Source organism: Hydra vulgaris, chromosome 02 (assembly GCF_038396675.1).
Source record: "Hydra vulgaris chromosome 02, alternate assembly HydraT2T_AEP".
In the NCBI taxonomy this organism is placed as follows: Eukaryota; Metazoa; Cnidaria; class Hydrozoa; order Anthoathecata; family Hydridae; genus Hydra; species Hydra vulgaris.
Genome location: NC_088921.1, coordinates 63,713,093 through 63,736,738, shown reverse-complemented (window position 1 = coordinate 63,736,738; position 23,646 = coordinate 63,713,093). Strand labels below are relative to the sequence as shown.

The following is a 23,646-nucleotide window of genomic DNA, read 5'->3' as shown; positions in this document are numbered from 1 at the left end:
TAACTTTTCAATGAAAATAAAAAACGAGCTCCCTTTTTGGTTGGCGCCATAGTCAGTTGCCTAGTTAGCGTTTGCCTCAACTTCTCCATATTCTCTTCGCTTTTTAAATTGTCAATAAAATACATTTATCAGCAGTATTTTTATAACTGTTTAATTTTTAGAAATCATTTTTCAGACATACTTTTGTAAAAAATTAAATGTTTGACGGTTGCCTAGTCGTTATTAGGGATAAACTTTTTTGGTACCATCTACTAAAATAAAGGTCAATTTCTTTATTATTTTTTAGAATAATTTTTTTTAAAATGCATTGGTTTGGAAACGAAGTAATTATATAATCAAAATACACAATAATGAATCTGCCAAAAAAAAACGCACTTATCCGCAGCTTTTTTTACTTTAAATATTGCGATTCATATTTTGCTGATTTGTTTACTTTTCTAAAAAAACTCAAGCCTAATGCTAAAAATTTTTTTTTGAATATCAAAATATTTTGATTTTATGTTCAACAAGCTTTGATTTTGATGCAGTATGATAAATCTTTATGTTTAGGACAAAATCGTAAAATTCTAAAGATGTTTATATTACCAAGTTGTATACCAAGTTTTTTATGTTCATAAGAAAGATCTTTTCAAAATAATTTTTATTGTTTCTAGAAGTGTGAAATAAGTTCTTTCCAATGATGCAAATAAAAAAAAAAAACATTTTTTCCCACATTGAGTTTTAGGGGTTAAAACACACGTTATTTTAGGGTACTTCACTTTTTTCGCCATATTGCTTTCAAAATAACTCAGAAGAGATATTTATAAAAAGACTCATTTTTAGTCCATATCAATATATAGTACGCAGTATATATGCAATATATAGTACGATATATATAGTACAATATATGCAATATATAGTATGCAGTATAAAGTACGATAGTACGCAAAACCTTTAGACAAAATAAAAGTACTTAAAAACCTTTTGTTCTGGAGATATAACCTTACAAAAAACAAATAAAATTATGCTGTTGAGCTTGTGACAGTATTTGGTGAACCATAGACTAAAATTTAGCCATAATATGATACTTGTAATAATTTTTTTGCAATCTCCACCTTCGGTTTACTATGAAACCAAGTTTTTAAGATATATTACTCTTTCATTACGAAAATATAAGACCCCGAAAATACATTTTTTAGCTACAGACTGATATTGAGATTTTGGGTAAGCCATACAAAAAGTACCATAAAACCCGAAATAATAAACATTTTAATCTAAAAATTTGTTAATATCATGAAGCATTTTTAACACCGTACTGACAAAGTTTTATCAAAGTTTGGAGATGGTAGAGAAGGGACCTCGGGACCACTTGGCGTGGAGTGACCCTACTTTGAATACATGATTTCCATTAATCCAAGTGTCAAACATATTTCTGGAATTCTAAAATTTTTTTCAGTGTTTTCACAAACAACAATAACGTCTTTTTTTGGTTTTATAAGACCACCAATATATCTTAATTTGAAAAAATCCGGAATATATTGTATATTGTATATAACAATATACTGTTTATACTAAATCTTTTTTGTGTTAATGAGTTTTACGGTAACTACACGGATGGAACGATGGAGACAAAAAGCAAGAAGAGTATGGAGACAAAATTTATTTAAATTTATTATACAATTATTGCCTAAAGCGTTTAATACTGATGACTTATACAAAGAGTTAAATTTTATTTAAATGTCAAAATCTAATTTTTTTTTTTGTTCCTGATTTTCATTTCAATCTGCGTCCATTATTTTAATTTGCTGTTGTTTGTTCATTTCAATCCTCATTCCTAATTTTAGAAGTCCAAGCATAAATCGAAATAAACTGTCCCAAGCACTTTCTTCGGAGATATCAATATCAACTTCTTGACAAACAGCACACTGCAAACTTAGCGCTAGACCCTAAAAAAATAATTTAGTTCAATTATTGAGATGGTTATCATAATTATTTATCTAGATGATATATATCTAGATATAGATAGTTATTGTTCTCTAAGATTTTGTCTTACAAAGATCGAATTACACGATCCACAGAAACCGGCTTAACTCTAAATTGAGCAGGTTAAAATTCTATAAAAGTATTCACATTTTATAATATTATATATATAATTTTATAATAATATATCTATATTAAACTTTTGTACATGTTAATAAATTTTACAAAGGTAGTTGTTTTGTAATAGTTATTTTCAGAAAATAACTGTTTTTTAAAATACAGTTTTTTTAAATTAATTAATAATAAAAATAATTTTTAAGCAGGCAGGGCGGAGGAGTAAGGGGGGGGGGAGGGACAACTTTAACAGATAACCGTAAAATAACTTTCTTAAGTATCGAATGTTTAAAATTTTGAAATACAATTTCGCTATTTAAATTAATATATTATTTACAGTTTATCTTTAAATATAGACTTATTAATCTTCTTTGAGCATTGAGCATCTAGCACTCTATTCTACGAATAGAGTGCTAGATGCTCAAAGAAGATTAACAAATTTATATATATATATATATATATATATATATATATATATATATATATATATATATATATATATATATATATATATATATAGCTTTTTATAAATTTATTATTACCTTTGTGTATTTATGGTTGGCTCCTAACCTATAGTGCAGCTTCCCGAGCTCGATAAGTGTATTCACAAACTCTTTCTTTTTGTCTAAAATAAGCAAAACTTGGTCTAAGGTTTTCTCAATCATGTACGCATGTTTCTTCAATGAATTGTGTTTCATGAGGTCTTTAGAGTGTAAAGTATCTGGAAGATCTTTAAACAATGTTCTTATTTCAGGATCAGCCACAAGCCATCTAAAAAATATGTTTCGTTTTAAACACTGTTAATATTATGGATTTATTTCGTTCTTAATACTACGGACAGTTTCGATATTATTTTAACGCTATAAATAAAAGGCCACGCAAATAAGAAAAAGTAATTGCTCTGAGTAAAATTTAAAGCTAAAAAGCATGTGCTCACGGGAAAAGCAATTGCTCAAAAAAAAGTTGCTTCTGCTTTTACTTATAATTGCTATTGCTCTAAATTTTTATTCACGTAAAGCTGTTCAATAACTCCCAAAACGCTGAGTTAAAGCAATTGTTCTTTTTTATTCACCCGGCCTAAATAATATTTTTTTCGGAGCTGTGACCAAGTTATTGTTTTTTAAGTCACAAGTTAGTGTCAAGTTTTTAAACTCAATTCTAGATCAAGTACCAAGTTAAGAAAGGCCTAGTTTGATTTTCTAGTCAAGCAAAAAAAAAAAAAAAAACACTCAAGCCCTTAAATCCTGATATAATTAATAAATTAATTTAGAGTGTACTTTTTAATTAAGTTCAATTCCATTTCATAGTTAAAATGTGGATTAAGATAATCTACTAAATTTGCTCAAATAGTGATATATAAGTTTATTGTTTTTCAAATACATGTATACATTTTATTTAATTTTAATTCGCGTTTTTATGATCCATTGCATTTGCCCAAAAACATACGGACAGACATAGAAGCCCGATTAAGCCGCAGTATTTTGCCTTCGTGAAACGACTAAAACCCTTAAAGCTACTCAAAACACTGAAGTCTCCATGTTTATTGCCCAAAAAAAGTGGGCATTATTTCCTTCATACGCGTTGAAGTACTGATTTAGCACTAATATTTTAGTAATACCAATACCTTTTTTTTTTGCCTCTTACATTTTCAAGGTGGTACTCTTCTTGATCTTCATTACCAGTAATGAGCACAGAATTTTGTGAAAATTAAAGAAACTGTTTTAACTAAAAATTTAACTAATAAATATTTTTAAATTTATTATAATAATAAAAAATTAATTTATTTTGAAAAAAATGAAAACAAGGCAGCATGATTACAAAAAAAAAGAGTAATGAAAAATTTTTAATCGACTTTTTGCTTTTAAAAGAAAAATGACATTAAAGCGAATTTAACAGCAAAAATGTTAAACTCCCCTAATTTTTATTTTACAATCCCGCAATTTTAAAATTGGACTGCAGATATGCTGGAAAACTTATTGTTAACGGAAACTATAAATACAATCTTTGGCAAAATTAAAATCTGCTAAGTTTCTTCTCTTTATCGTGTTTTCCTTTTTCTAACTTTTGATTCCATTCTCTACCTTTACAAATCTCTTTATTCGTTTCTGTATGAAATACTGTTGTTATATTTGGGCTGATAATTATAATTATGAAGTAAATATAGTTGGGTTTACCCTACCAATTAAGCTTAATTCACTGTCCCATCGTTTTAAGGTAGGATATCTTTCTCTTTTCTAAAAATAATATTATATTCGCTACTCAAACAACCTATTATCTCATAGTTCATCAAAAATTCTCGCTTAACTCGTAATTCAGCAAAGTCTTTTTACTGTATTTTTCCCTTTATGTTCTAGAAACTTTATGCAAGCAATACATCATTTAAAGTTTTTTAACTAGTTATAATTCTTTAGATAAAGCAAGAGCAAGGTAATAAAACAAGAACAAGGTAATAAAACAAGAACAAGGTAATAAAACAAGAACAAGGTAATAAAGCAAGAACAAGTTAATAAAGCAAGAACAAGGTTATAAAACAAGAACAAGGTAATAAATCAAGAGCAAGGTAATAAAGTTCTAACTAATATTTAAAAAACGTTTAATTCTCTATTAAATTCTCTGTGAACGTTATAAAGTGTTTTTCTGTTTTATTTACATTTTATATTTTTTTACTGTATCATTTGTTGTTTTAATGTATTTTTTGTTGATTTACAGGTAATCCTTAAACTAAGGTATGTTGCTATATTTACTCTTTAGATTTCAAGCTTTTTTTTTAAGTTAAACTCTGTTTAATGATTTTTTTTTAGCCTAAATTGTTTGTTATACAGTATATTGTTTCTCAGCTAATTAACTATTATGGCTCTCATACTTTTTTTTTTTTTTTTTTTTTTTTTTTTTTTTTTTCTTTCTCTGTTTTAATATAATATAAGATTTTACAACTTCGTAATATAAAATTTCAATAAATAAAATAAGTAAAACAGATAGGGGCTCAAAGAAGATGAGGATAACAGTACGTTATCACAATCTTTTCATAGAGCCCCTATAACAAGATTTCAAAAAAATATCGTAATATGTTACAATATGCGTAATAAAATTTCAATAAAATATCGTAATAAAACGCGTAATTCGTTAATAAAATTGATAAGCAACCAACAAAAGTAGAAATAAAACAAAAACAGATTTATGAGAAATTATTCAAAGTATCATTAACCAAAAACGTTTCTTATATTTTAAAAATTTCTTTTTTTGTTAAAAACTTGAATGAACTTAACGAATTTACCGTACCTTTGAATCCTTTTTGAAAAGTATTCCATACTTTTGGACCTCGATATAGAATGCTGTACTCTGAATATTTGTTTATTATCCGAGGCAGTTTATATGTGTTGGTCATATTCGCTCTAAGATTATAGCTATCATTTTTATTTATTTTAAACTTGTTATTAAAGCTTATAGGAGAGATATTGTGATTATAACGATACATGAAAATTAAATGCTGGTAGATATTTATTTCAAACACATTCATCATTTTCATATCTTTCATTAAGGGCTTAGCGTGTTCACGCCTATTTTTTGAGTAAATGATTCTGCATGCATGTTTTTGAAGACTATAAATTTTTTTAATCTTTGCCGCTTGAGTACTTGCCCATGAAATGTTTGCATAGCTGATGAGGCTATGAATTAGCCCAAAGTAGATTAATTTAAGACTATTTTTATTGACGTAGGAGCGAACTCGATACATCAAACCTATTATTTTGGTGATTTTTGACTGGATATATATTATATGTGGAAGCCAGGATAATTTTTCATCAACAATGATTCCTAAGAATCTTATATTGGATTGCTTATTTACTAGTTTATCATTTAGAGATAGGTTAGGCAACTTGAGAGGAAGATTTTCTTCTTGTGTTTTTTTATGAAATAGTATATACTTTGTTTTCTCAGCGTTAAGTGAGAGTTTGTTTGCCTTAAACCAGTTGTTTACTTTACACAATTCAATATTCATGTCTGCATATAATTTCTTGATATCATTGTTGGTGAGAAATAAGTTTGTGTCATCTGCAAACATGACCGAGTTCATTTTTAAAGATGCATTACAAAAGTCATTTATATATATTAGAAAAAGAAGTGGACCAAGAATCGATCCTTGCGGGACTCCACATATGACATTTAATACTCCAGATTGGACATTATTTACATATTGTTTTCTGTTTGTAAGATAGCTTTTAAAGCAATAATAAGTTTTATTTATTATTCCGTAATGCCTTAATTTATCTAATAGAATGCAATGGTCCACTGTATCGAATGCTTTTGATAAATCAAGAAACACTCCTAAAGTAAATTTATTATTTTCAAAACCATTAGTTATTTGATTTACAATTTCAATGATTGCATGTTCTGTAGAGAGATTTTTTTGAAAGCCAAACTGATTTGGGTAAAAAAAATTGTTTTTAATGAAGTAATCATAGATTTTATTATAAACTACACGTTCGAAGAGTTTTGAAAATACAGAAAGTATTGGTATAGGCCTGTAGTTTGATACATTTTAATTTAATATAATATATATAATCATACATTTTAATAACTTTAAGAAACATTTGAAAAATGAAAAACATAAAGAAATGAAAACAAAAATAAATGAGGTGCATTAGGAACATCACTTATTTTAAAGTTAACATTCTTCTGAAGTGTGTTGGATGATTTGATATGAGATTCAAAATTTATGACGTTTTTTGGAAATTTATCAGACTTTTTTGGGCTTATTCAAGAAAAAAATTGTTCAACGTTTTAGCTATGAGTTATTTATTATAAATTATTTTCTTATCAACTAATAGTTTTTGCGGCAGATTATCTTTGTCTGCAAAGTATTAAGGATTTTTATCTCTTAGTTGTCATTAATACATTATTTTCACCAATCATAAAGCATATTTACTTCTATTATTTGACGAAAGTTTCGCTATCGTGTTCTCATATACTTTTAAACATGTCCGATGGACTCCTTTTTTATCAATACTAACTTTAGGTACGTATCGTTGAGATTTTAACATCATTTTATGAGAATGTGTCTTCATCTCTATTATAAGATGTATACTTTAGTTTATACTTTTTCGCAGATTGCCTAAAAGTTTTAATGGTGCTCAAAGATATCATTGATTTTAAAGATTTTACTTAGTTAATGAAAAGAATGTGACTATTTTGCTAGTTTTTACCCGGGTTGTTCTTAATTTTTTCCAATACTCACAAAAGGTTCGAAACGAACTCTAGACATATTTTCGCATCGCGGTAAGGAAGGTGGCGTTAACTTCCTAGTTAAATGCGCTTCTGCGGTGTTCTGTGACAAGATCGTTAGGTCATCTTGGGGCACCAAAATTAATAAAAATAAACTAAAAAAAAACAACCTGTTTATTTTTTTGATTTGAAAAGTTTTAAATCATTTTTCAGCTACAACACTGTTAATGAATGTTAATACTAAAAACATGGCAATCAACAGTACTTGCATAATCACTTTTATCATCCATTAAAACATTAACATGTGCTCTATTTACAGCATTCAAAATACAACTATTAGCTGCTTTTATATGATCACTGTGAAGCATCTTTGATTGTTTTTTTTTGTCATTGGTCTTGGCATTGCTTCATGTAGCGATCAAATGATTTTGAAGAAATATAATTACTTTTTCTTTTTTCAAAAGCAGTTTGTGTGTTTTTTTTAAGTTAGTTTTCAGTTGGTGTGTTGACTTTTGCACTTCTTTTTTTAATACTGAAGTTCCAAATGCGTCTAAAATAACAGTTTTTACAGTATCCCTGTAGTGGAAAATAGATGCCAATATATACTCTTGCAAAAGGGTGGAGGAAAGCATCTAACGTCAATCTACCAACCTGTAACGATCAGAAATGTGCTGAATAAGGTGTGCGCTAAGATCTGGGACAGACAGATCACAAAAAAATTAAAATTTCATGTGAATCAAAATACATTTGTCCCTCTGGATGGGTGCTTGAGAAACACAATGTCGTATTTGTCGATCTTGCAAAAGCGTTTGATACAATTTTGCATGACTTGATAGAGAAAGCATTGATAAGGAAAGGCATACCACAAAGTCTGATTAAACAGCTTATATGCGGGAGCTGTCATGAGTATTACGGTTAGAAAAACAAAGACTCAGCCTATATGTATAAATTCGGGGGTGAAGCAAGGTTGCCCGCTGTCTTCTTTGCTATTCAATCTAGTAATAAATAAACTAGCCTAGAGATTAGAAGCAACTGGTTGCAGTCTTGAACTAGAGAGCCACGTCAGGGTCCATAGCAACCCCTCAAAATACTTTATATTGAAAATTTTTTTAAATCCAGTATTATATTGTTATATAGAACATATTCAAGGGTTGCTAGCAGACATTTTCAAAAAAAATTGTTTTTAGAAGCACCCTAATGAATATATATATATATATATATATATATATATATATATATATATATATATATATATATATATATATATATATATATATATATATATATATATATATATATATATATATATATATATATATATATATATATATATATATATTGTTTCACTTTTCCATTGGTATTTTTTTTACTTTTAATTATTTATGCTTCTTTTTGCACTTAAAACATATTTTATTATCTTTTTATAATTCATTTTTTTATTTTCTAAAAAACTTTTGTTCAAAAACAATAAATAAGTCGTAAGTCGTCAGTCTTATACTCCGCAGCAGTTTATATTAATACATGAAAAATAAATTTGCTTTATTTTGTTAATTTGTTAATTGTTATTATTATTAGATGTTCTTTTTTTAAACGTTTGCATAAATTGTTATTCAATAAGATTGTCCTACAATAATAAATAAGAAAAAAGTAAAAAACAAATATTCAGGTATTTAATTAAATATAACGTGGAGACTCGCAAGAAAACCGTAAAGTCTTATCATTGTGAACTGCTTGTAAATAAAAAATCTCGTAAAAACCCTCAACATACATACTTAGTCAAAAATTAAAATTACAAATGAATTTAAAGTGCATATACAAACAGATATTTAGTTCTTCAAATATTTAGAATAATAATAAATGGAACAGTAAATTAATAAACGTTTAAAACTAAACTATTATATCATCAAGAGACAAAATAATTTTTTTGACTTGTTCTTGAATGAGAGCTAACTCCGTTAAGAAAATCAAAATGTTTCAAAACTATTTTATTAAAAAAAAAAGCCCCAGGAAATGAAATGGATGGTTTTTTAATGATAGTTCAAAAAAATGGTTGCCAAATTTGATTATTATTGATAAAAGTTATTTCTTAAGGTATATAATCATGAAAAGGGGATTTCCATTTCTGTGCGTGATTTTTTATTTTCCTTTGTTTTAGCGATTAAAAGCTGGGACTTTATGCAATATGCATACTATTATGATTTTCTTAAAATCATTTATATCAAAAATATTTTTATCATATTTTAGACTACCTGAATAAATTAAATAAATATTTTGATCCTCTTTTTTTTTTTGGCTTAATAATATCGCTACAGTTTGAAAATAAACAACAATTTTCAAAACGCGATACTTTATTTAGAAATAATTGATGACTGCCATTTCTCATCAAAATATATTAAATATGAGTCGTAGAAGTATATTATTAAGTATAATACTCACAAGTAATTTATTTCCTTAAAAACATCTACATGAAATTAACAAGTACGCAACTTCCGTGCGTGACTTCTGTGCGTGATCTTTCATGAACTGCATTTAACACGTTCGCTGCTAACTACAAGTATACTTGTAGTAAGTTGGCGTCATTTATTTGCCAACTACGAGTATACTCGTAGTTAGCGGGACTTTGATAATTGCCAACTACGAGAATACTCGTAGTAAGCCGGCGTCATGAGTTTGCCAAATACGAGTAAACTCGTAGTTATACTAACTTATTTCAAATAATATTTGTGCATGACTGGCTTTGTCTATTCACTTTTTTTTTTCTTAGCTTCACATCTGATTTCAGAAAATATTACATTCAAGTTTTTATTTTAAAAATCCAAGGAACTTAATTTAAATGCAGATAAAAACAGAAATAGTTTAAAACAGATAAAAGGAAAATATTGATAATGCTTTAATTTTATTTGATGAAAATTAAAGAGTAAACCTATTTTTTTGAATGATACATTCTGAAACATTCGCCAATACATAACGGAGGTCTATTTTCACAAATAGCACATTCATATCGTGTTTTTTTACGTTTCATTTTAGAGCAGGCTCGACATGGTTTTGTTGGGAATTTTTTCTTTTCATTTGGTGGTATTGAAGACAAGTAAAAGAAGCTATAATTGGTGATTCAAGGCACAATTTCATTCAAACGTTCACCCAATAAATCCATAATAATTAATTCTCTAAACTTAAGCAAGGAAATTGTTTTACCTAGTCCATATTTGCTGTTTTGACAATAAGCATTAAACAAAAAAGTAGCACTTCATCATAGAGATGAAGTGCTACTTTTTTATACCATCTAATTGTCTTTCTTAGACAATCATAATATGATACCATTTGTTCCGCCCTATCTACTCCTGACATACATTGATTGTAATCTTTAATAATATTGGGTTTCATTTTCTTCTCTCTTCTCCTGTTTGTCACTTCAATCATTTGCAACGAATACAAGTTGCTAATCATTACCACGTCTCTTTTGTCTTTCCATTTAGCCACCACTACACCCTCTCTGCTTCTGCTTATAACGTCTCCCTGTTTCATTTGCTTTTGTACATTCTTTTGGATTTGACTTTCGGTCAGTTTTTAAAGTACCACAAATGTATGTCTTTTTGATTTATCATGTGCTTTGTTAACTCAAAGGAATTGTAAAAGTTATCGGTGTGCTGATGATAACCTTTTCCCAGAAATTTTTCCATTAAGTCTAAAACAACAGCTCCCGTTTGACACAACAAAGTTTACCGAGAGTTGTCTTGCCAGAGCAGATTTTTACTTTAGTACAATACCATCTGATTTGCAAAGCTCATAGAACTTGATACCATACTTACGTCTTTTATTTTTCGCATACTGTCTGAATACAAGACGTCCCTTCCAAAGCATCATTGACTAATCAATTGATATATTTTCATTAGGACAACAGATGTTATCCATTGTATTATTTAAGTGATCAAGAAGTCCAATAATTTTATACAAGCGTCCACTACCTGAATCTTCATTGTTAAAAAAATACCAAAACCGTAACATTAGTTGGAATTTATTTCGTGGCATTATTCTAGAAAATAAAGGAAATCTATAGAGACTGTTCTTAGACCAATAGTGTTTTAAAGATGGCATTTTGACACACCCAATATGAAGAACTCCAAGAAACTGCCGCATATCTTCTGAATTTATTGATTTCCAATCTTTAAAACGTGAGTTTCTTCTGAGGGGACGCTGCTTATACTTTTTTTGGGTTGCGTAGCAATTAGTTTCAACTACCATAGTGTTTATAAACTCTTCTGTAACAAATAGTCTAAAGAAATCTAATGGTTTCTTGCTCTCCATGTTTATCTTCAAACCAGGATTGGCAGTAAATTGAATTTGTTTTACAATATTCAGCTCTTCTTTCCATTGGTTTGAATTTCTAAATGGGTTTTTTTCAGAAGTTGTTTTGTCAGGCAAAATATTACTTATAAGATCAACCTGTTGAGCTTTGTTTTGATTTTGTCTATAAGCAAGATCACCCTTTGTTCTTGCTCTTTTCAGCGGCATTAAAAAATCTTCTGCAGTGGCTGCTAGATAAACGTCTGTAAACTGATTGCCATCACTTTCTTCAGTGTTATTATCTTTAGAACCTGATTCTGATACAGTCAAGCTCAAAAACGTAGTAGTATTAGCGAAAAATGAATCCGAATCTTCAATATCATCATCTTCACTATTCTCACAATCTTCGATAATCATATGTGCTGATCCAATTGGGGAATATCTGTGTTGAGCTAATTTGAGATAAATTTATAAACTATCTATTTAAACAAGGAAATTACTTATCTATAAAACACATTAATTAGTATACTGTGTAAAAATATTCGAAGTGCACACTAAAATGTTTTTTATTATATTAAAAAACATTTTGTAAACGTTGTGTAAATCAAAGTTTTTTCACATTTTTAATAACATGCAGTATAATGTAGTTATCAAATATGTTTTAGTTTCTAGTCTAAAAAACACAACAATTTAGAATTAAGAAAACAAAATATAAATTACTTTTTTTACTCATGATAACTCCCAATGTTTATGTGCATGTGCAAAAAAATCGAAACACTATTTATAAAAAATATTGCATCAATTAAGCTATATTACTATACCTTTTCAAGATGTAAATTGAGAACTTGAAAGTTGTAATTAAGAAAAGTAAGATGTAATTGAGAAATACAACATGTAATTTAGAAGTCACAATATGTAATTAAGAAATTTTAAAATGTAATTGAGAAATCCAACATGTAAATAAGAAATCGCAATACGTAATTGGAAGAACAAAAGTTCTAATTAAGAAATCGTAATATGGAAATGAGAATACATTATTTGCAATTGCAAATTCACAATGTAAGCTTAAAGGTCATGACAAAAAATCTTCTTGTACATGCATTTTAATAAGTTAATAATATCAAATTCAGCATTTGTATGTACCAGCAATACAGCAATACAGTAATGTAATTAAAAGGTCATTGTGTTATTTGTCAATACACTATAAACAAAAAGTCTGTCATTAAATTGAATCCGTGCATTTATTTCACTAAATTTGTTTACACTTTTGGAATAACCAGAACTACTTTGTTCAATTTGTAGACATGAAATACATAAAAACCAAATAAGTTGAAATAAAACACTATGTTTTATCTTCATTGAATGAGTTATTAAATGTGCTGAGCGAAATGACGACCCAATCGTCATTTTGAGGCTCCGGCGCAAACTTTAGGTGTCAATTATATGACAGCATACAATTGGGTCCTTAGAGGAAATTTAAATTTCCTTGGAAGATATGGAGTTACGGCCAACCACAAATCCCTTTCTTATCACTTTTATTTAACTGATAATATATTATTATTTATTGAAACCAACCCATATGGCCACCTTTGCCAAATTAGGATCAAACCTAATATTACAAGGTAAACTAAGGCAACAAAATTAAAAAAACAAATAACTTCTTTCTGATAATCTATATTATAACAATTTTTCAATTACAACTTTTATCTTCTTAATTACATCTTACGATTTCTTATTTCTTTCATGTTCTAAATTACATCTTACGTTTCTCAGTTACAACTTTCATCGCCTAAATTACATCTAGCGTTTCTTAATTACATCTTCCATATTCTAAATTAAATCTTTCGTTTCTTAATTACAACTTTCAAGTTCTCAATTACATCTTGATAAGGTATAGTCACCGCAATGAGTTATACTTATTACGGTGTTGCGAGTAAACTCGTACTTCGGCACCGAAAAAAAAATTTTTTTTTCCATTGCCAAAGTACGAGTATACTCGTAGTACTTATTTTTTGTCAGTTATATTCAGAATAAAAAATGCTATAGAATTATTTTAGATTAAAAATATTTTATTTATTGAAATGTTCATATCTAACCTTTGCAATGAGAATGAAACCGCAAAAAAACAGCCTCGGCAAAAATTAATCATTGCAGACATTATGGGTCGGCAAAGAAACAAAGCATGGTTTAAAACAGCTCGGCAGCGAACGTGTTAAACGTGTTGTTGTGACTCTATGATACATTGTGCAATCCTGTAACTTTCCGGAAAACTTTACTAATGTTTAAAACATCATTTTAAAAAAAATGTAAAACGCTGAAACTTTTTTTATATTTTTTGAGGAATTAAAGTTTATTTATCTAGTTACTAAAATTTGAGTCTTTCTGTTCTGTGCGTGACTCCGCTTCAAACTTAATTTATTCTTTGTTAATATTACTAACGTATACCATTTTTTGTTTACGGAATATTTATATAGGTTAGAATAAAATGAGAGCAAATTGGAGATCGCCAGTTTTATTAGTATGAAAATAATAGACAAAACATATACGATACTCCGTGCGTGATTTTTTGGAAATGCCTAACAGTAGCTGTGAAGGACTTTTTCAGATAAAACAAAGAATTCAAAAAACCTTGAGCTTTATTAGGAATTTTTACTTTAAATAATTTGAGTGAATCTCATGAGTAAATCTCTCTTTAAAATTGATAAGTCGGACAATATGTTTTTGTTGATGATAAAGTGGCACTAGTTTTTATAAGCATTTTTACTATATTTGCATTTATTAACGATTTTTTTATAATTTAACTTCGTCAGTTAAATAAAAAATTCATGCAATGCCGTGTTATATAAATAATTCCTACTTGACTGCGGCAAAATAAAGTCAATTTTTGCTTTATCACAATGCTACGTAAGCTGCGACGAGCTTTCATTGGGGTGTCTTAAAATAATTAAAAGATAAAAAAGATTATTTGTTTGAATAATTAAAAAATTATATACATGTTTTGTTAAGATTACTTATTAAAAAAAGAAATTAAAAAAAAAACTAATATTTTTAATTATATCTAATTTGATTATTTGTTCAAACCTTGAAAACTAAATACAAGTCAATTGGATAATTTAAATAAAGATTTGAATAAAGTTATTAAAATAGCTGTTAAGATAATAGTAAAAGAGATTTATTACAAAATATTTCTATAATAGAAAAATAAAAACAATTTTTTAGTTCGTTATTTAGTAAAGTGTTCCATCATTTAGGACCTCTGATTGGAACTTTTGTTTACTCATAATAGTAGTAATAATATATATATAATATAGTAGTAATAATAGTAGTAATAATATATATATATATATATATATATATATATATATATATATATATATATATATATATATATATATAAATTCAGAACTTACTAATTGACATATACCAAATTTACTCTCCTTGTTTTTTGTATTATCAAGACTTATATCGAAAAGTTAGGTGCTTTTTTTTCAAAATACTCGCAGTAGATTCGGTTGATGTAAATTTATTGTTACAAATGGTGACATTTAAATCATTAGAACAAATGACAAAAAATCCTAAAAAAGATACAGTAAAGAAAGATTGCGCGAACGCATAAAAAAAAAGACTTGCATCACATAAACAGGACTTTAATGTAACTGTTAAAATGCTTCCAATTTGGTAAAGGAAACTTTGATCGAGTTATTTTAATTCTCTAGCCAGTAAGGATGCTCAAGATTCGCATTTTACTAGTTTTAAAACTTTAAATGTTTCAAAAAAAAGACCACGAAATATCGATTCAAAAGGTTATAATAGCAGTTATAAGTTATTGCAATAACAAGTCATAAACTTGTTATTGCAAATCTATTTGTTTATGTTTATAAAATCTTCCTAATGCAAGTTTCCAATAACATTAATCATTTATAAAAGTTACCGTTTTTTTATCATATAGGTCATTCACCTCACAATCAAAAAGGAAAACACAAATCTATTATTTTAGTTTTAATCTTTAGTCTTGGACTAAATAATAAAATATGTAATCACTTTCTATATTTAAATATCGAGAGTACCACTATTCTCAAAAAAAAAAAAAAAAATTTGGCGGCTATATCTTCCTTAGAATTAAATATTACTAAGATATTTGTAATATTTAATTCTAAGGAAGATATGATATTTACGTCATACTTAGTAATATTTAATTCGACGTTAAGTACAATGTTTGGCCTGTTTAAAGTCAAGTATGAAAATGGTAAATTGTCATATGAATCTTATTGAAATATTAACACTAATTTTAACATTTCTTTTGGGTACTCTAGGACTGACATTGCTCTAAATGTTAACTTCAACGTTATGATTTTTTTGTGAAACATTTAAACAAATATATTTGATCTGTAGAGTTATTTTAAATTCATTTGCTGATCAAATAAAAACTATATATTAATTATTAAAATTACGTTTTCAGAATGCTGACATTCTTATATGTAATGTGATAAAGATATAGGGTTATTTAATTTTGCATCACTCGCATATGTTCAATCAGATTGGATTAAAACATTCACAAATACTCGTTCAAGACCCTCTCCATTTTATGTTGTAGAATTTTACGCAACATATGGTAATAAATATTACTGATTTTATAAGATTATTTCTCAAAAACAAGTGTTCAAATTTAAGTCATCCCTTTGTGAAACTTGTTTTAGAGTAGATTCAAGTGGCATTATATTTCGTGGTTCATAGAAAGATTTACTTGTAAAAACAAATTTAAAAATAACAGGAAAAATGTTATAAAAAGTGAAACCTAGATTTTATATAATTTAAACCTTTGCATCTCCATGGCGAAGTACAGAGACCTACAAGTATTTAAAAGTTTCACATCTAATACTAAGTTGTCTTATACTTTTCCTTACAATTAAGAGCTTGTCGACACATTTCATTAAATTATTGATTTTGAAAATGAAGATAAATAGACGTCATATTTTCAATTAAAGTATCTCTTTCTTGCTTTTTATTTATAGCTTTTAATGAATGATTTTTTAAACTTAATTTGTTTTTCTATTCTCTGCATTTAACCTAAAACAATTTATTTAATTAATAGTCACAAGTTATTGCAATATAGATTTAAATTAAAAATTTAGATTAAGCATAAATATATACCTATAAAAATTTAGAGCCTCTTTATAATTAAAAAAGTCTCCTTCCCAGGGCTGCTTAGAGAGGAGAGGGCAACAGTACATTTTGCCCAGGCTTCATGTATGTTCGGGGTCCCATGTAAGATTTAAATATTTTGTTCTTAGTAAAATTGGTGTTCCAGAGAATTTTTAAAGAAATGGTACTTTTCAGAAAAAAAGAGCCTCGAAAATCCAATTTTGACCTAAACCCATTCCAGGTTTGGAGCCCCCTTCTTCTTCCAATAAATACCTGTTTGAAAATGAACAAATGAACTTTTACTCGTAACTACCCTTAATTTGCAATTTGTCATCAACAACAAATAATTATTTTTAATTTATACTAGCCCAAATACTCTTACAAGGTTGATATTGTATTTATATTGTAAGGGCGAGGTTGTTTAATAAAACAAAATCCTGCTTTTATTTAATTAAAAATCTTAAAATTTTTGTTCATATAAGCAAATATGAAAATAGTTATTAATTTAGCTTTTTACTTAATTTGAAAACATTTAAAGTTGTAATACCGGGGAAGAAAGAAAGTATAAAATGAAAATTATTGCAGGTAAATTAGAAATACAACTTTAATTGTATACAAAAATGGTTTTTAGCAAAATATCTTATAAGTTTACACTTTTTTTTTCAAATTAAAAAATTATATAGCTTTAAAAGTTTAAAATTGAGTTTTAAATTTTTTTTCTAAATAAAAAAAATGGATTCTGCCGTTTCTTCCCGTGGAGTCTAACACACATACACATGAGTGTGTTTATGAATATCTATAAGATAGAGAAAGATATAAGATAAGAGAGTTTATATATATCTATATACATAAACTCTTAGGCTCGATAAATAAAAAAAAAAAACGTATTTCAATGTAAATTTTTTTATTCTTTTCTGTTATTAAATTAAAAATAGATTAAAAAGATGAATCGTGAAAATGCTCAAACACACATACGCGCACAAGCACGCACACAAACATATACATAGGAATATAGAGTATACAATAGCAGAATAATTTATGTTTCGCATTCACACAAAAAGCAACTAATTTAAGATTGTATTAAAATATTGGGTTAGTTTTAACAAAAACTATTACTATTTTTATTTTATTATTTTTAAAACAAGTTATTCTCTTTTTTAAAAATAAGGGAAAAATCAAACGAAAAAATACTCTAATAAAAAATATTATTTGTTATTTAGTTAAAGTTTTGATTAATTTTCACTTTGAGTTGATTGAGTTATAAAAGTGTTGTCTGTATATATAGTTAATAAGAACTAATCAGAAACGATGCAAGTTTTTTTCAAGTTCAAACATAAGTACAAGAATAAGATAAAGAATTACTTTAAAAACATTTTAGTTTATAAAGTTTACAACGATAGCATGGTAACTTATAGAATGTTTAAAGAAAAGTTTTTTTTATTATTTTTTATATTTATGTTTTTAAATATTATACTTATGTATTCGCTCCATTTTACATTTTTATCGAGAATTACGGTCAAAAACTTTAACGATGTTTTACTTTTTATTAAATTATTATCAATATAAGAATTAGAAATTTTCAACATAATTTTTTTATGAAGAATTTATTACATATAGTGTAATAAGCTTTAATAATGTAACAGTTTGTTGGATTTAAACCATTGTGTTGGCTTATGAAGTTTTTTATTTACTATTAAAAATAAAATATTTATATCTTCATTATAGTTGCAAATAAAACTTTTAAATGTTAGAAAATTCATTTCAATTGATTATGGAAATTTAAAGAAAAGAAATCTTGGAATTAATTCACAAAGAACACAGGTGATAGTCAAATAGTCAGTATTTCCACCATCAAATTAATTACGTTTCCTATGAAAAATGAACTTTTTAGTCGAGCTGAGTTTGGCGTTTTTGTTTCATGTTTTCAATGATTTTTAGATTGATCAGAAGGATTCTAGAATCAACTGTATTAAAGGGTTTACTAAATTCTATAAAACGCATATGGTAGCAATTTAGATACTTTAGAGGACCACAAGTTGTAACGAACCAATTTTTCAAATAAATATATTAAATTAAATAAAATTGATAAAGGTACAGAATAAGAGTCCATGCTGGGTAGATAGTCCATGCTGGGTATATTGGGTTTTTAATTATAATAAAATAAACATTAAAATATCGTGGGCAAGTTTTTGGCTAAGATAACAATCCACGTGTATCTACTAACTCACTCTAACTACATCCACAAACAGGTGTGAACCGAGTAAATGGTAGAAGGGAGTCTTTAGCTATACTTACTGTAAGATAATAACTTAAACTAATTTAGTGCATACTAGGAAAGTAACGATTAATTTAGAACACTAAGAGTAAATATAACAAAAAAGCATCGCTCGGTAAGCACAAGACGTGTTTTACACGTTTGAAATACGTGTGTTAAACGTGTTACACACGTGATTAATGTTAGATTCCATTTTTAAGAAAGTTCGGTCTTTTTTTTTTAACAATTTTTGGATTTTTTTAATTTTTAAGCTCTCTAAAGTTAGAAGCATAATAAATTATGCTATATATAATAATGCTTATGTTTCATAGTCGACCGTACAGACATCTTAAGAAAATTTACTATAAATTTAATATTTAAAAGCGTACTTTAAAGGATAGTTTATACTATTTGCATTTACCATTTATTCATTTTTCTGTAAAATAAAGACATAAGCTCTAAATTAAAATAATACTATAAAAAAAGGTATAAAAATTACTGTTGATTTTTAAAATACAGCTTGTTTGTTTTTATTATTATTTTTTTTTTTTAATTCTTATCAAACAAGTCATCGGAATTGTGAGTTTGTTCAATTTTGCATGTTATATGACCATATTAACTCATAAGAAAAAAATTATAAGCTGTTATAAAAATAAAATATACTGCAGTAGTTAATCAATTAATGTTTAATACCTTTCGAACGCAATTGTACAAATTTCAAACCAACGAGCTTTCACTTTTAACCATGTTCCTTGAAGCGCAAAAATATCACTATGGGATAATGGAACAATGATAGTGTTAGCGAAAGAACAGTCATCGATACTAATGTTTTCTGGTATCGTAGCACAAGTGTTTTTGCAAATATCATCAGAATCAGATTTAATTGACAAAGTGCTTCCCATCTTCAATCCAAAGTAAGTTATTTTTATGAATATCGTTGTATCTGGTTTTTGATAGATATGGAGTTTGTTGTATATGGTTTTTGTCACTTATTATATAGTTCTTTTTGTATACTTATTGTATGAGCTATTTGAATATTTGTATATGAATAGAGCTTTTTGTATATGTATTTTGTATATGTTGCTTCAGTTTTAATCCTAATTTAATGTAACTATTAGTTATATTTTTCTAAATAGAATTATAAAAAGTTTTGTTAAAAATTTAGTGAAAACATTTTTTTATTTTCAAATTTTAATTTGACGCTCAATAATTAAATTAAAAGCACGCAAATAAAAAACGTTTAATGCAAGGTTTTTACATTAAAGGTAATTATGATTTAACGTCATATTTTATCTATAGAAAAATGGTGATAAAATTTTAGATAAAATTCATTCTTATTTCTTTATACAACTAAAAGACTATTTATTTATGTCGCATATAAAAATAACTCACCATGTTGCATAAACAAAACAAGAATAAAGTAAAAAAGATGGTCGCATTTAATCATTAATTTTGTTTAATGTTTTACTCTTTTTTTTTTTTTCTTCTTTTAAAACACGACAGCCCATGTTGTTACATATGCTGTTACACAGATGGAAATAAAATTTGTATAAGTTATGACCGTTAATCAGAAAAATATGTTTCGTGTACCTTGTATTTTTTGCCGCTTGAACATCGGTGAACAAACAGGCTAGTGAATAATGAATAAATTTTTACAGAAATTACTGGGTATAAATACTTGATAAAAATCACGTAACAATAAGTTATCGGGATACCCTTAACTCCATTTTGCATCTCAATTTTTTGATTATTTTGAATTCTATTTCACTTCAGATTAATTAGGATAAAAGTAAAAAAATTTAAAGGAACTATAGTAACGTATTAACGCGCGCTATGGTTACGTAATAAAAGTTTCGAAGGGAAATTTTAATTTCATCTAAAAATAATATTGTATGCTGTACCACTGTATCGTACCGCTGATGCGGTTATATCATATAAATATACAGCGGTATGGTATAAAGTCTTTATAGCGGTATGAGATATTAATAATCTATTTTTTTTGATATCAAAATAATCTTGATTAAATAAAACAACTTACGTCACTTTGCTTAACTTACGCAATTTTTCATAAAGCATTTGCATCTAATTTTACATCAAAAATAAATGAAATCAAAATATTGAACGGGGTTTGTAATGTTTTTATTAAAAAATTTCTTTATATTTGCACTAACTTTCTTCTAAGACAAAATTTTAAAAATAAATTCAAAGTCCAACTTTTAGAAAGCATCTAAAAAATACTTTGTAAACCGTCTGCCTAATTTTTCAATTGTTTTTTTATTTCCATTCATTGAATGGCGTATTGATTCAAAATTGCACAAAAATAATTTTTTTTTGTTGGAAACAATACGCTTATCAAATCTTTTGACGTTTTTAATGTTATCTCACAAATAATGTATATCTTATGAAAATATAAATTTTTAAAATATAGCAATAAAATTTCTTTTTGTGGTTGTGCATTAGTATTGCATATCTATTGTGTACTCTATCGAATATTGAATTTAATATTTATTGCTCATGAAAAGCACTATCTAAACAAGGAGGGACTTTTAAATTGTAATCATATAATTAAAAAACATAAAGTGATCACTTGTGTTGTCAAGTAAATCGGGAAAAGTGATAAAAAATACCAAATATCAAGAACGCTCATTGCCTTTTTTAATATTTTTAACTTTTGTGCAAATGGTTTTGTTAAAAATGTTGCACATTTTAGAAACCTAATAAATAAAAATAAGTAAAATTAATTCCCAAGGTTTTTGAAAAAGAACTTTCATTTCAACTGAATTGCTGATTATATAAGAAAAGGTTTAAACCAAATTTTTTGTATAATTATTCGTATCCCCTTCTCTTTTTTTAAATTGGCACATTTATCTGCAATTTATCTGCAATTTATCTGCAATTTATCTGCAATTTATCTGCAATTTATATATCAGTCGCGGATAAAGAGCATATTAAAAAAAAAAGGTTAAGAAGTAGGTAAAAGGAAAGGCGCAGAGTTGGTTAGAAAGACAAATCCTTTTAGCAAAAATTGTACATTTAAGTTAATATCGAAAATTTTGGTTAAGATAAGTTTATGGAAACAAATTAGTAACAACCCAAAGTTTTGCTTGTAAAACAACCCTTTAATATCATTAAACATAAAGAGACAAAAATAAAGCTTTTACTTTCACCTTAAGGGAGGGTAAAGAGAATAAAGAAAATAGAAACAAAAGGCGTAACCAAAGTGCAGGATATTCATAGAGACATTTAGACGCTTAGGAAAAAAACAACAAAAAAAAAACCAACATTTAAAGATTACGTTCTAACTGTAGACGTGTTTTAAAGACGAGTTTTAAAAAAAATCCAACTAGACTTCTTTTTTCATCGTGTACATTGTTTTAGAAGTTCTTTAGTTTAAACATTTATTAAAAGTATTTTTAATAGTACACAGTACATTTGTTAGAGTAAATTAAAGTATTTATGGTCATTGTGTTATGCTGGTCACTTTTACTTGAAAAAAAAAAAAATTGAATTATTATAATTAAAAAAAAATTTATATAGAAAAGAACTTCCTTTATCAAAAAAATTTAAACAAGTTTTGTTTGATAGCATTTTTGTAATGGTAAAAGCCTTTTAAAAGCATCACTTAATAAGCAAAATTATAATTTGCTAAAAATCTTCCTAATTTTTAGATAATAAACTAGTTTTAAACGTTTTGAAAATACATACTAATAGTGTTTTCAATTCTGAATCTAGTGTTAATGTTTTTATTTTATTTTATGTTGAAAAAAATGGGAAGCAGTTTGATAAAAACTAAAAAAAGTAATATTCCGCTAAAGTCGCTTTTGTGTTTTCCAATTTTATAATAGATAACTATTTTTTTTAATTCTTATGAATTTTGATTTTCTCCTCCTTTTTTATTATTTATTCTATAAAGATAAGTAATAAGAAAATTTTTGATTGGTTTGAAAGGTGACCGACTTTAATAGAATACGTATAAATCCGGTCATGTATATCCCGTAGTAAACGTTTAAATTCTGTCAAATATAGCCCATAGTAAACTTTTTTCAGAAATTTTGGCAAATGATTCTTTACACATGAACTTAAAAAATTTTAGACTTTGACAAAAATAAAAAAGTCTAAATATATTCAATGTATATGTATGTGACTAAAAGATATACAATGTATATTTATGAGACTAAATTATATACAACGTGTTTGCACGCGACTAAATTATATACCATGTATATGATTAAAATTTATACCATACATTTAGTTATTTCAAGCAGTTTTTGAGTTATTTGAGTATTCAAAGTCACATCTAAAAATAAAAAGCAATAGGTAATATACTAGTAACTAAGGCAAAATGAAGTCAAAAGTCATCAAAACGTGGTTTTAAACGTAAAATGTGTAAAAACCAACAATTGTTTATAACATTTATGTTGATTACAATTTTTTATCAATAATAATGAGACTTCTGTTTTTTATCATTTATTAATAATAATGAGACATAATAAAGAGGTTCCTTTTACCACTGGTTTCGCAGTGAAACTATACATCAGGGGATTTTCCATAAAGTATATACGCTTTTTCTACCTCACCCCCCTTTCCCCCGAATTTTGCCATACGCTTTTTTGAGTACCCTTCACCTTCCCAAACTTACCTACGCTTTTAACCTACCTGCCCAAATTTTATAA

At 26.9% G+C, this 23,646-nt stretch overlaps 1 protein-coding gene across 1 annotated transcript; it reads right to left on the bottom strand.

The window, feature by feature from the left end:
- Positions 1–1,624: 1,624 nt before the first annotated feature.
- Positions 1,625–22,470, bottom strand: LOC100208127 (uncharacterized). The gene is made up of 3 exons (XM_065791674.1): positions 19,667–22,470; positions 2,616–2,844; positions 1,625–1,925 (listed from the first exon to the last, which is right to left on the bottom strand). The coding sequence occupies exons 1-3, from the start codon at positions 19,873–19,875 to the stop codon at positions 1,758–1,760; spliced, it is 606 nt and encodes a 201-aa protein (XP_065647746.1). The 5' UTR covers positions 19,876–22,470; the 3' UTR covers positions 1,625–1,757.
- Between the last annotated feature and the right edge of the window lie 1,176 nt (positions 22,471–23,646).

Bases quoted from the DNA above. Each gene is read 5' to 3' on its own strand.
- LOC100208127 (XM_065791674.1), bottom strand. From the start codon at position 19,875: ATGGGAAGCACTTTGTCAATTAAATCTGATTCTGATGATATTTGCAAA. The intron at 2,845-19,666 runs GTATTAAACATT...CATATTTTTTAG, and splicing joins TGTACAATTGCGTTCGAAAG to ATGGCTTGTGGCTGATCCTG. The intron at 1,926-2,615 runs GTAATAATAAAT...TTATTTTTTTAG, and splicing joins CCAACCATAAATACACAAAG to GGTCTAGCGCTAAGTTTGCA.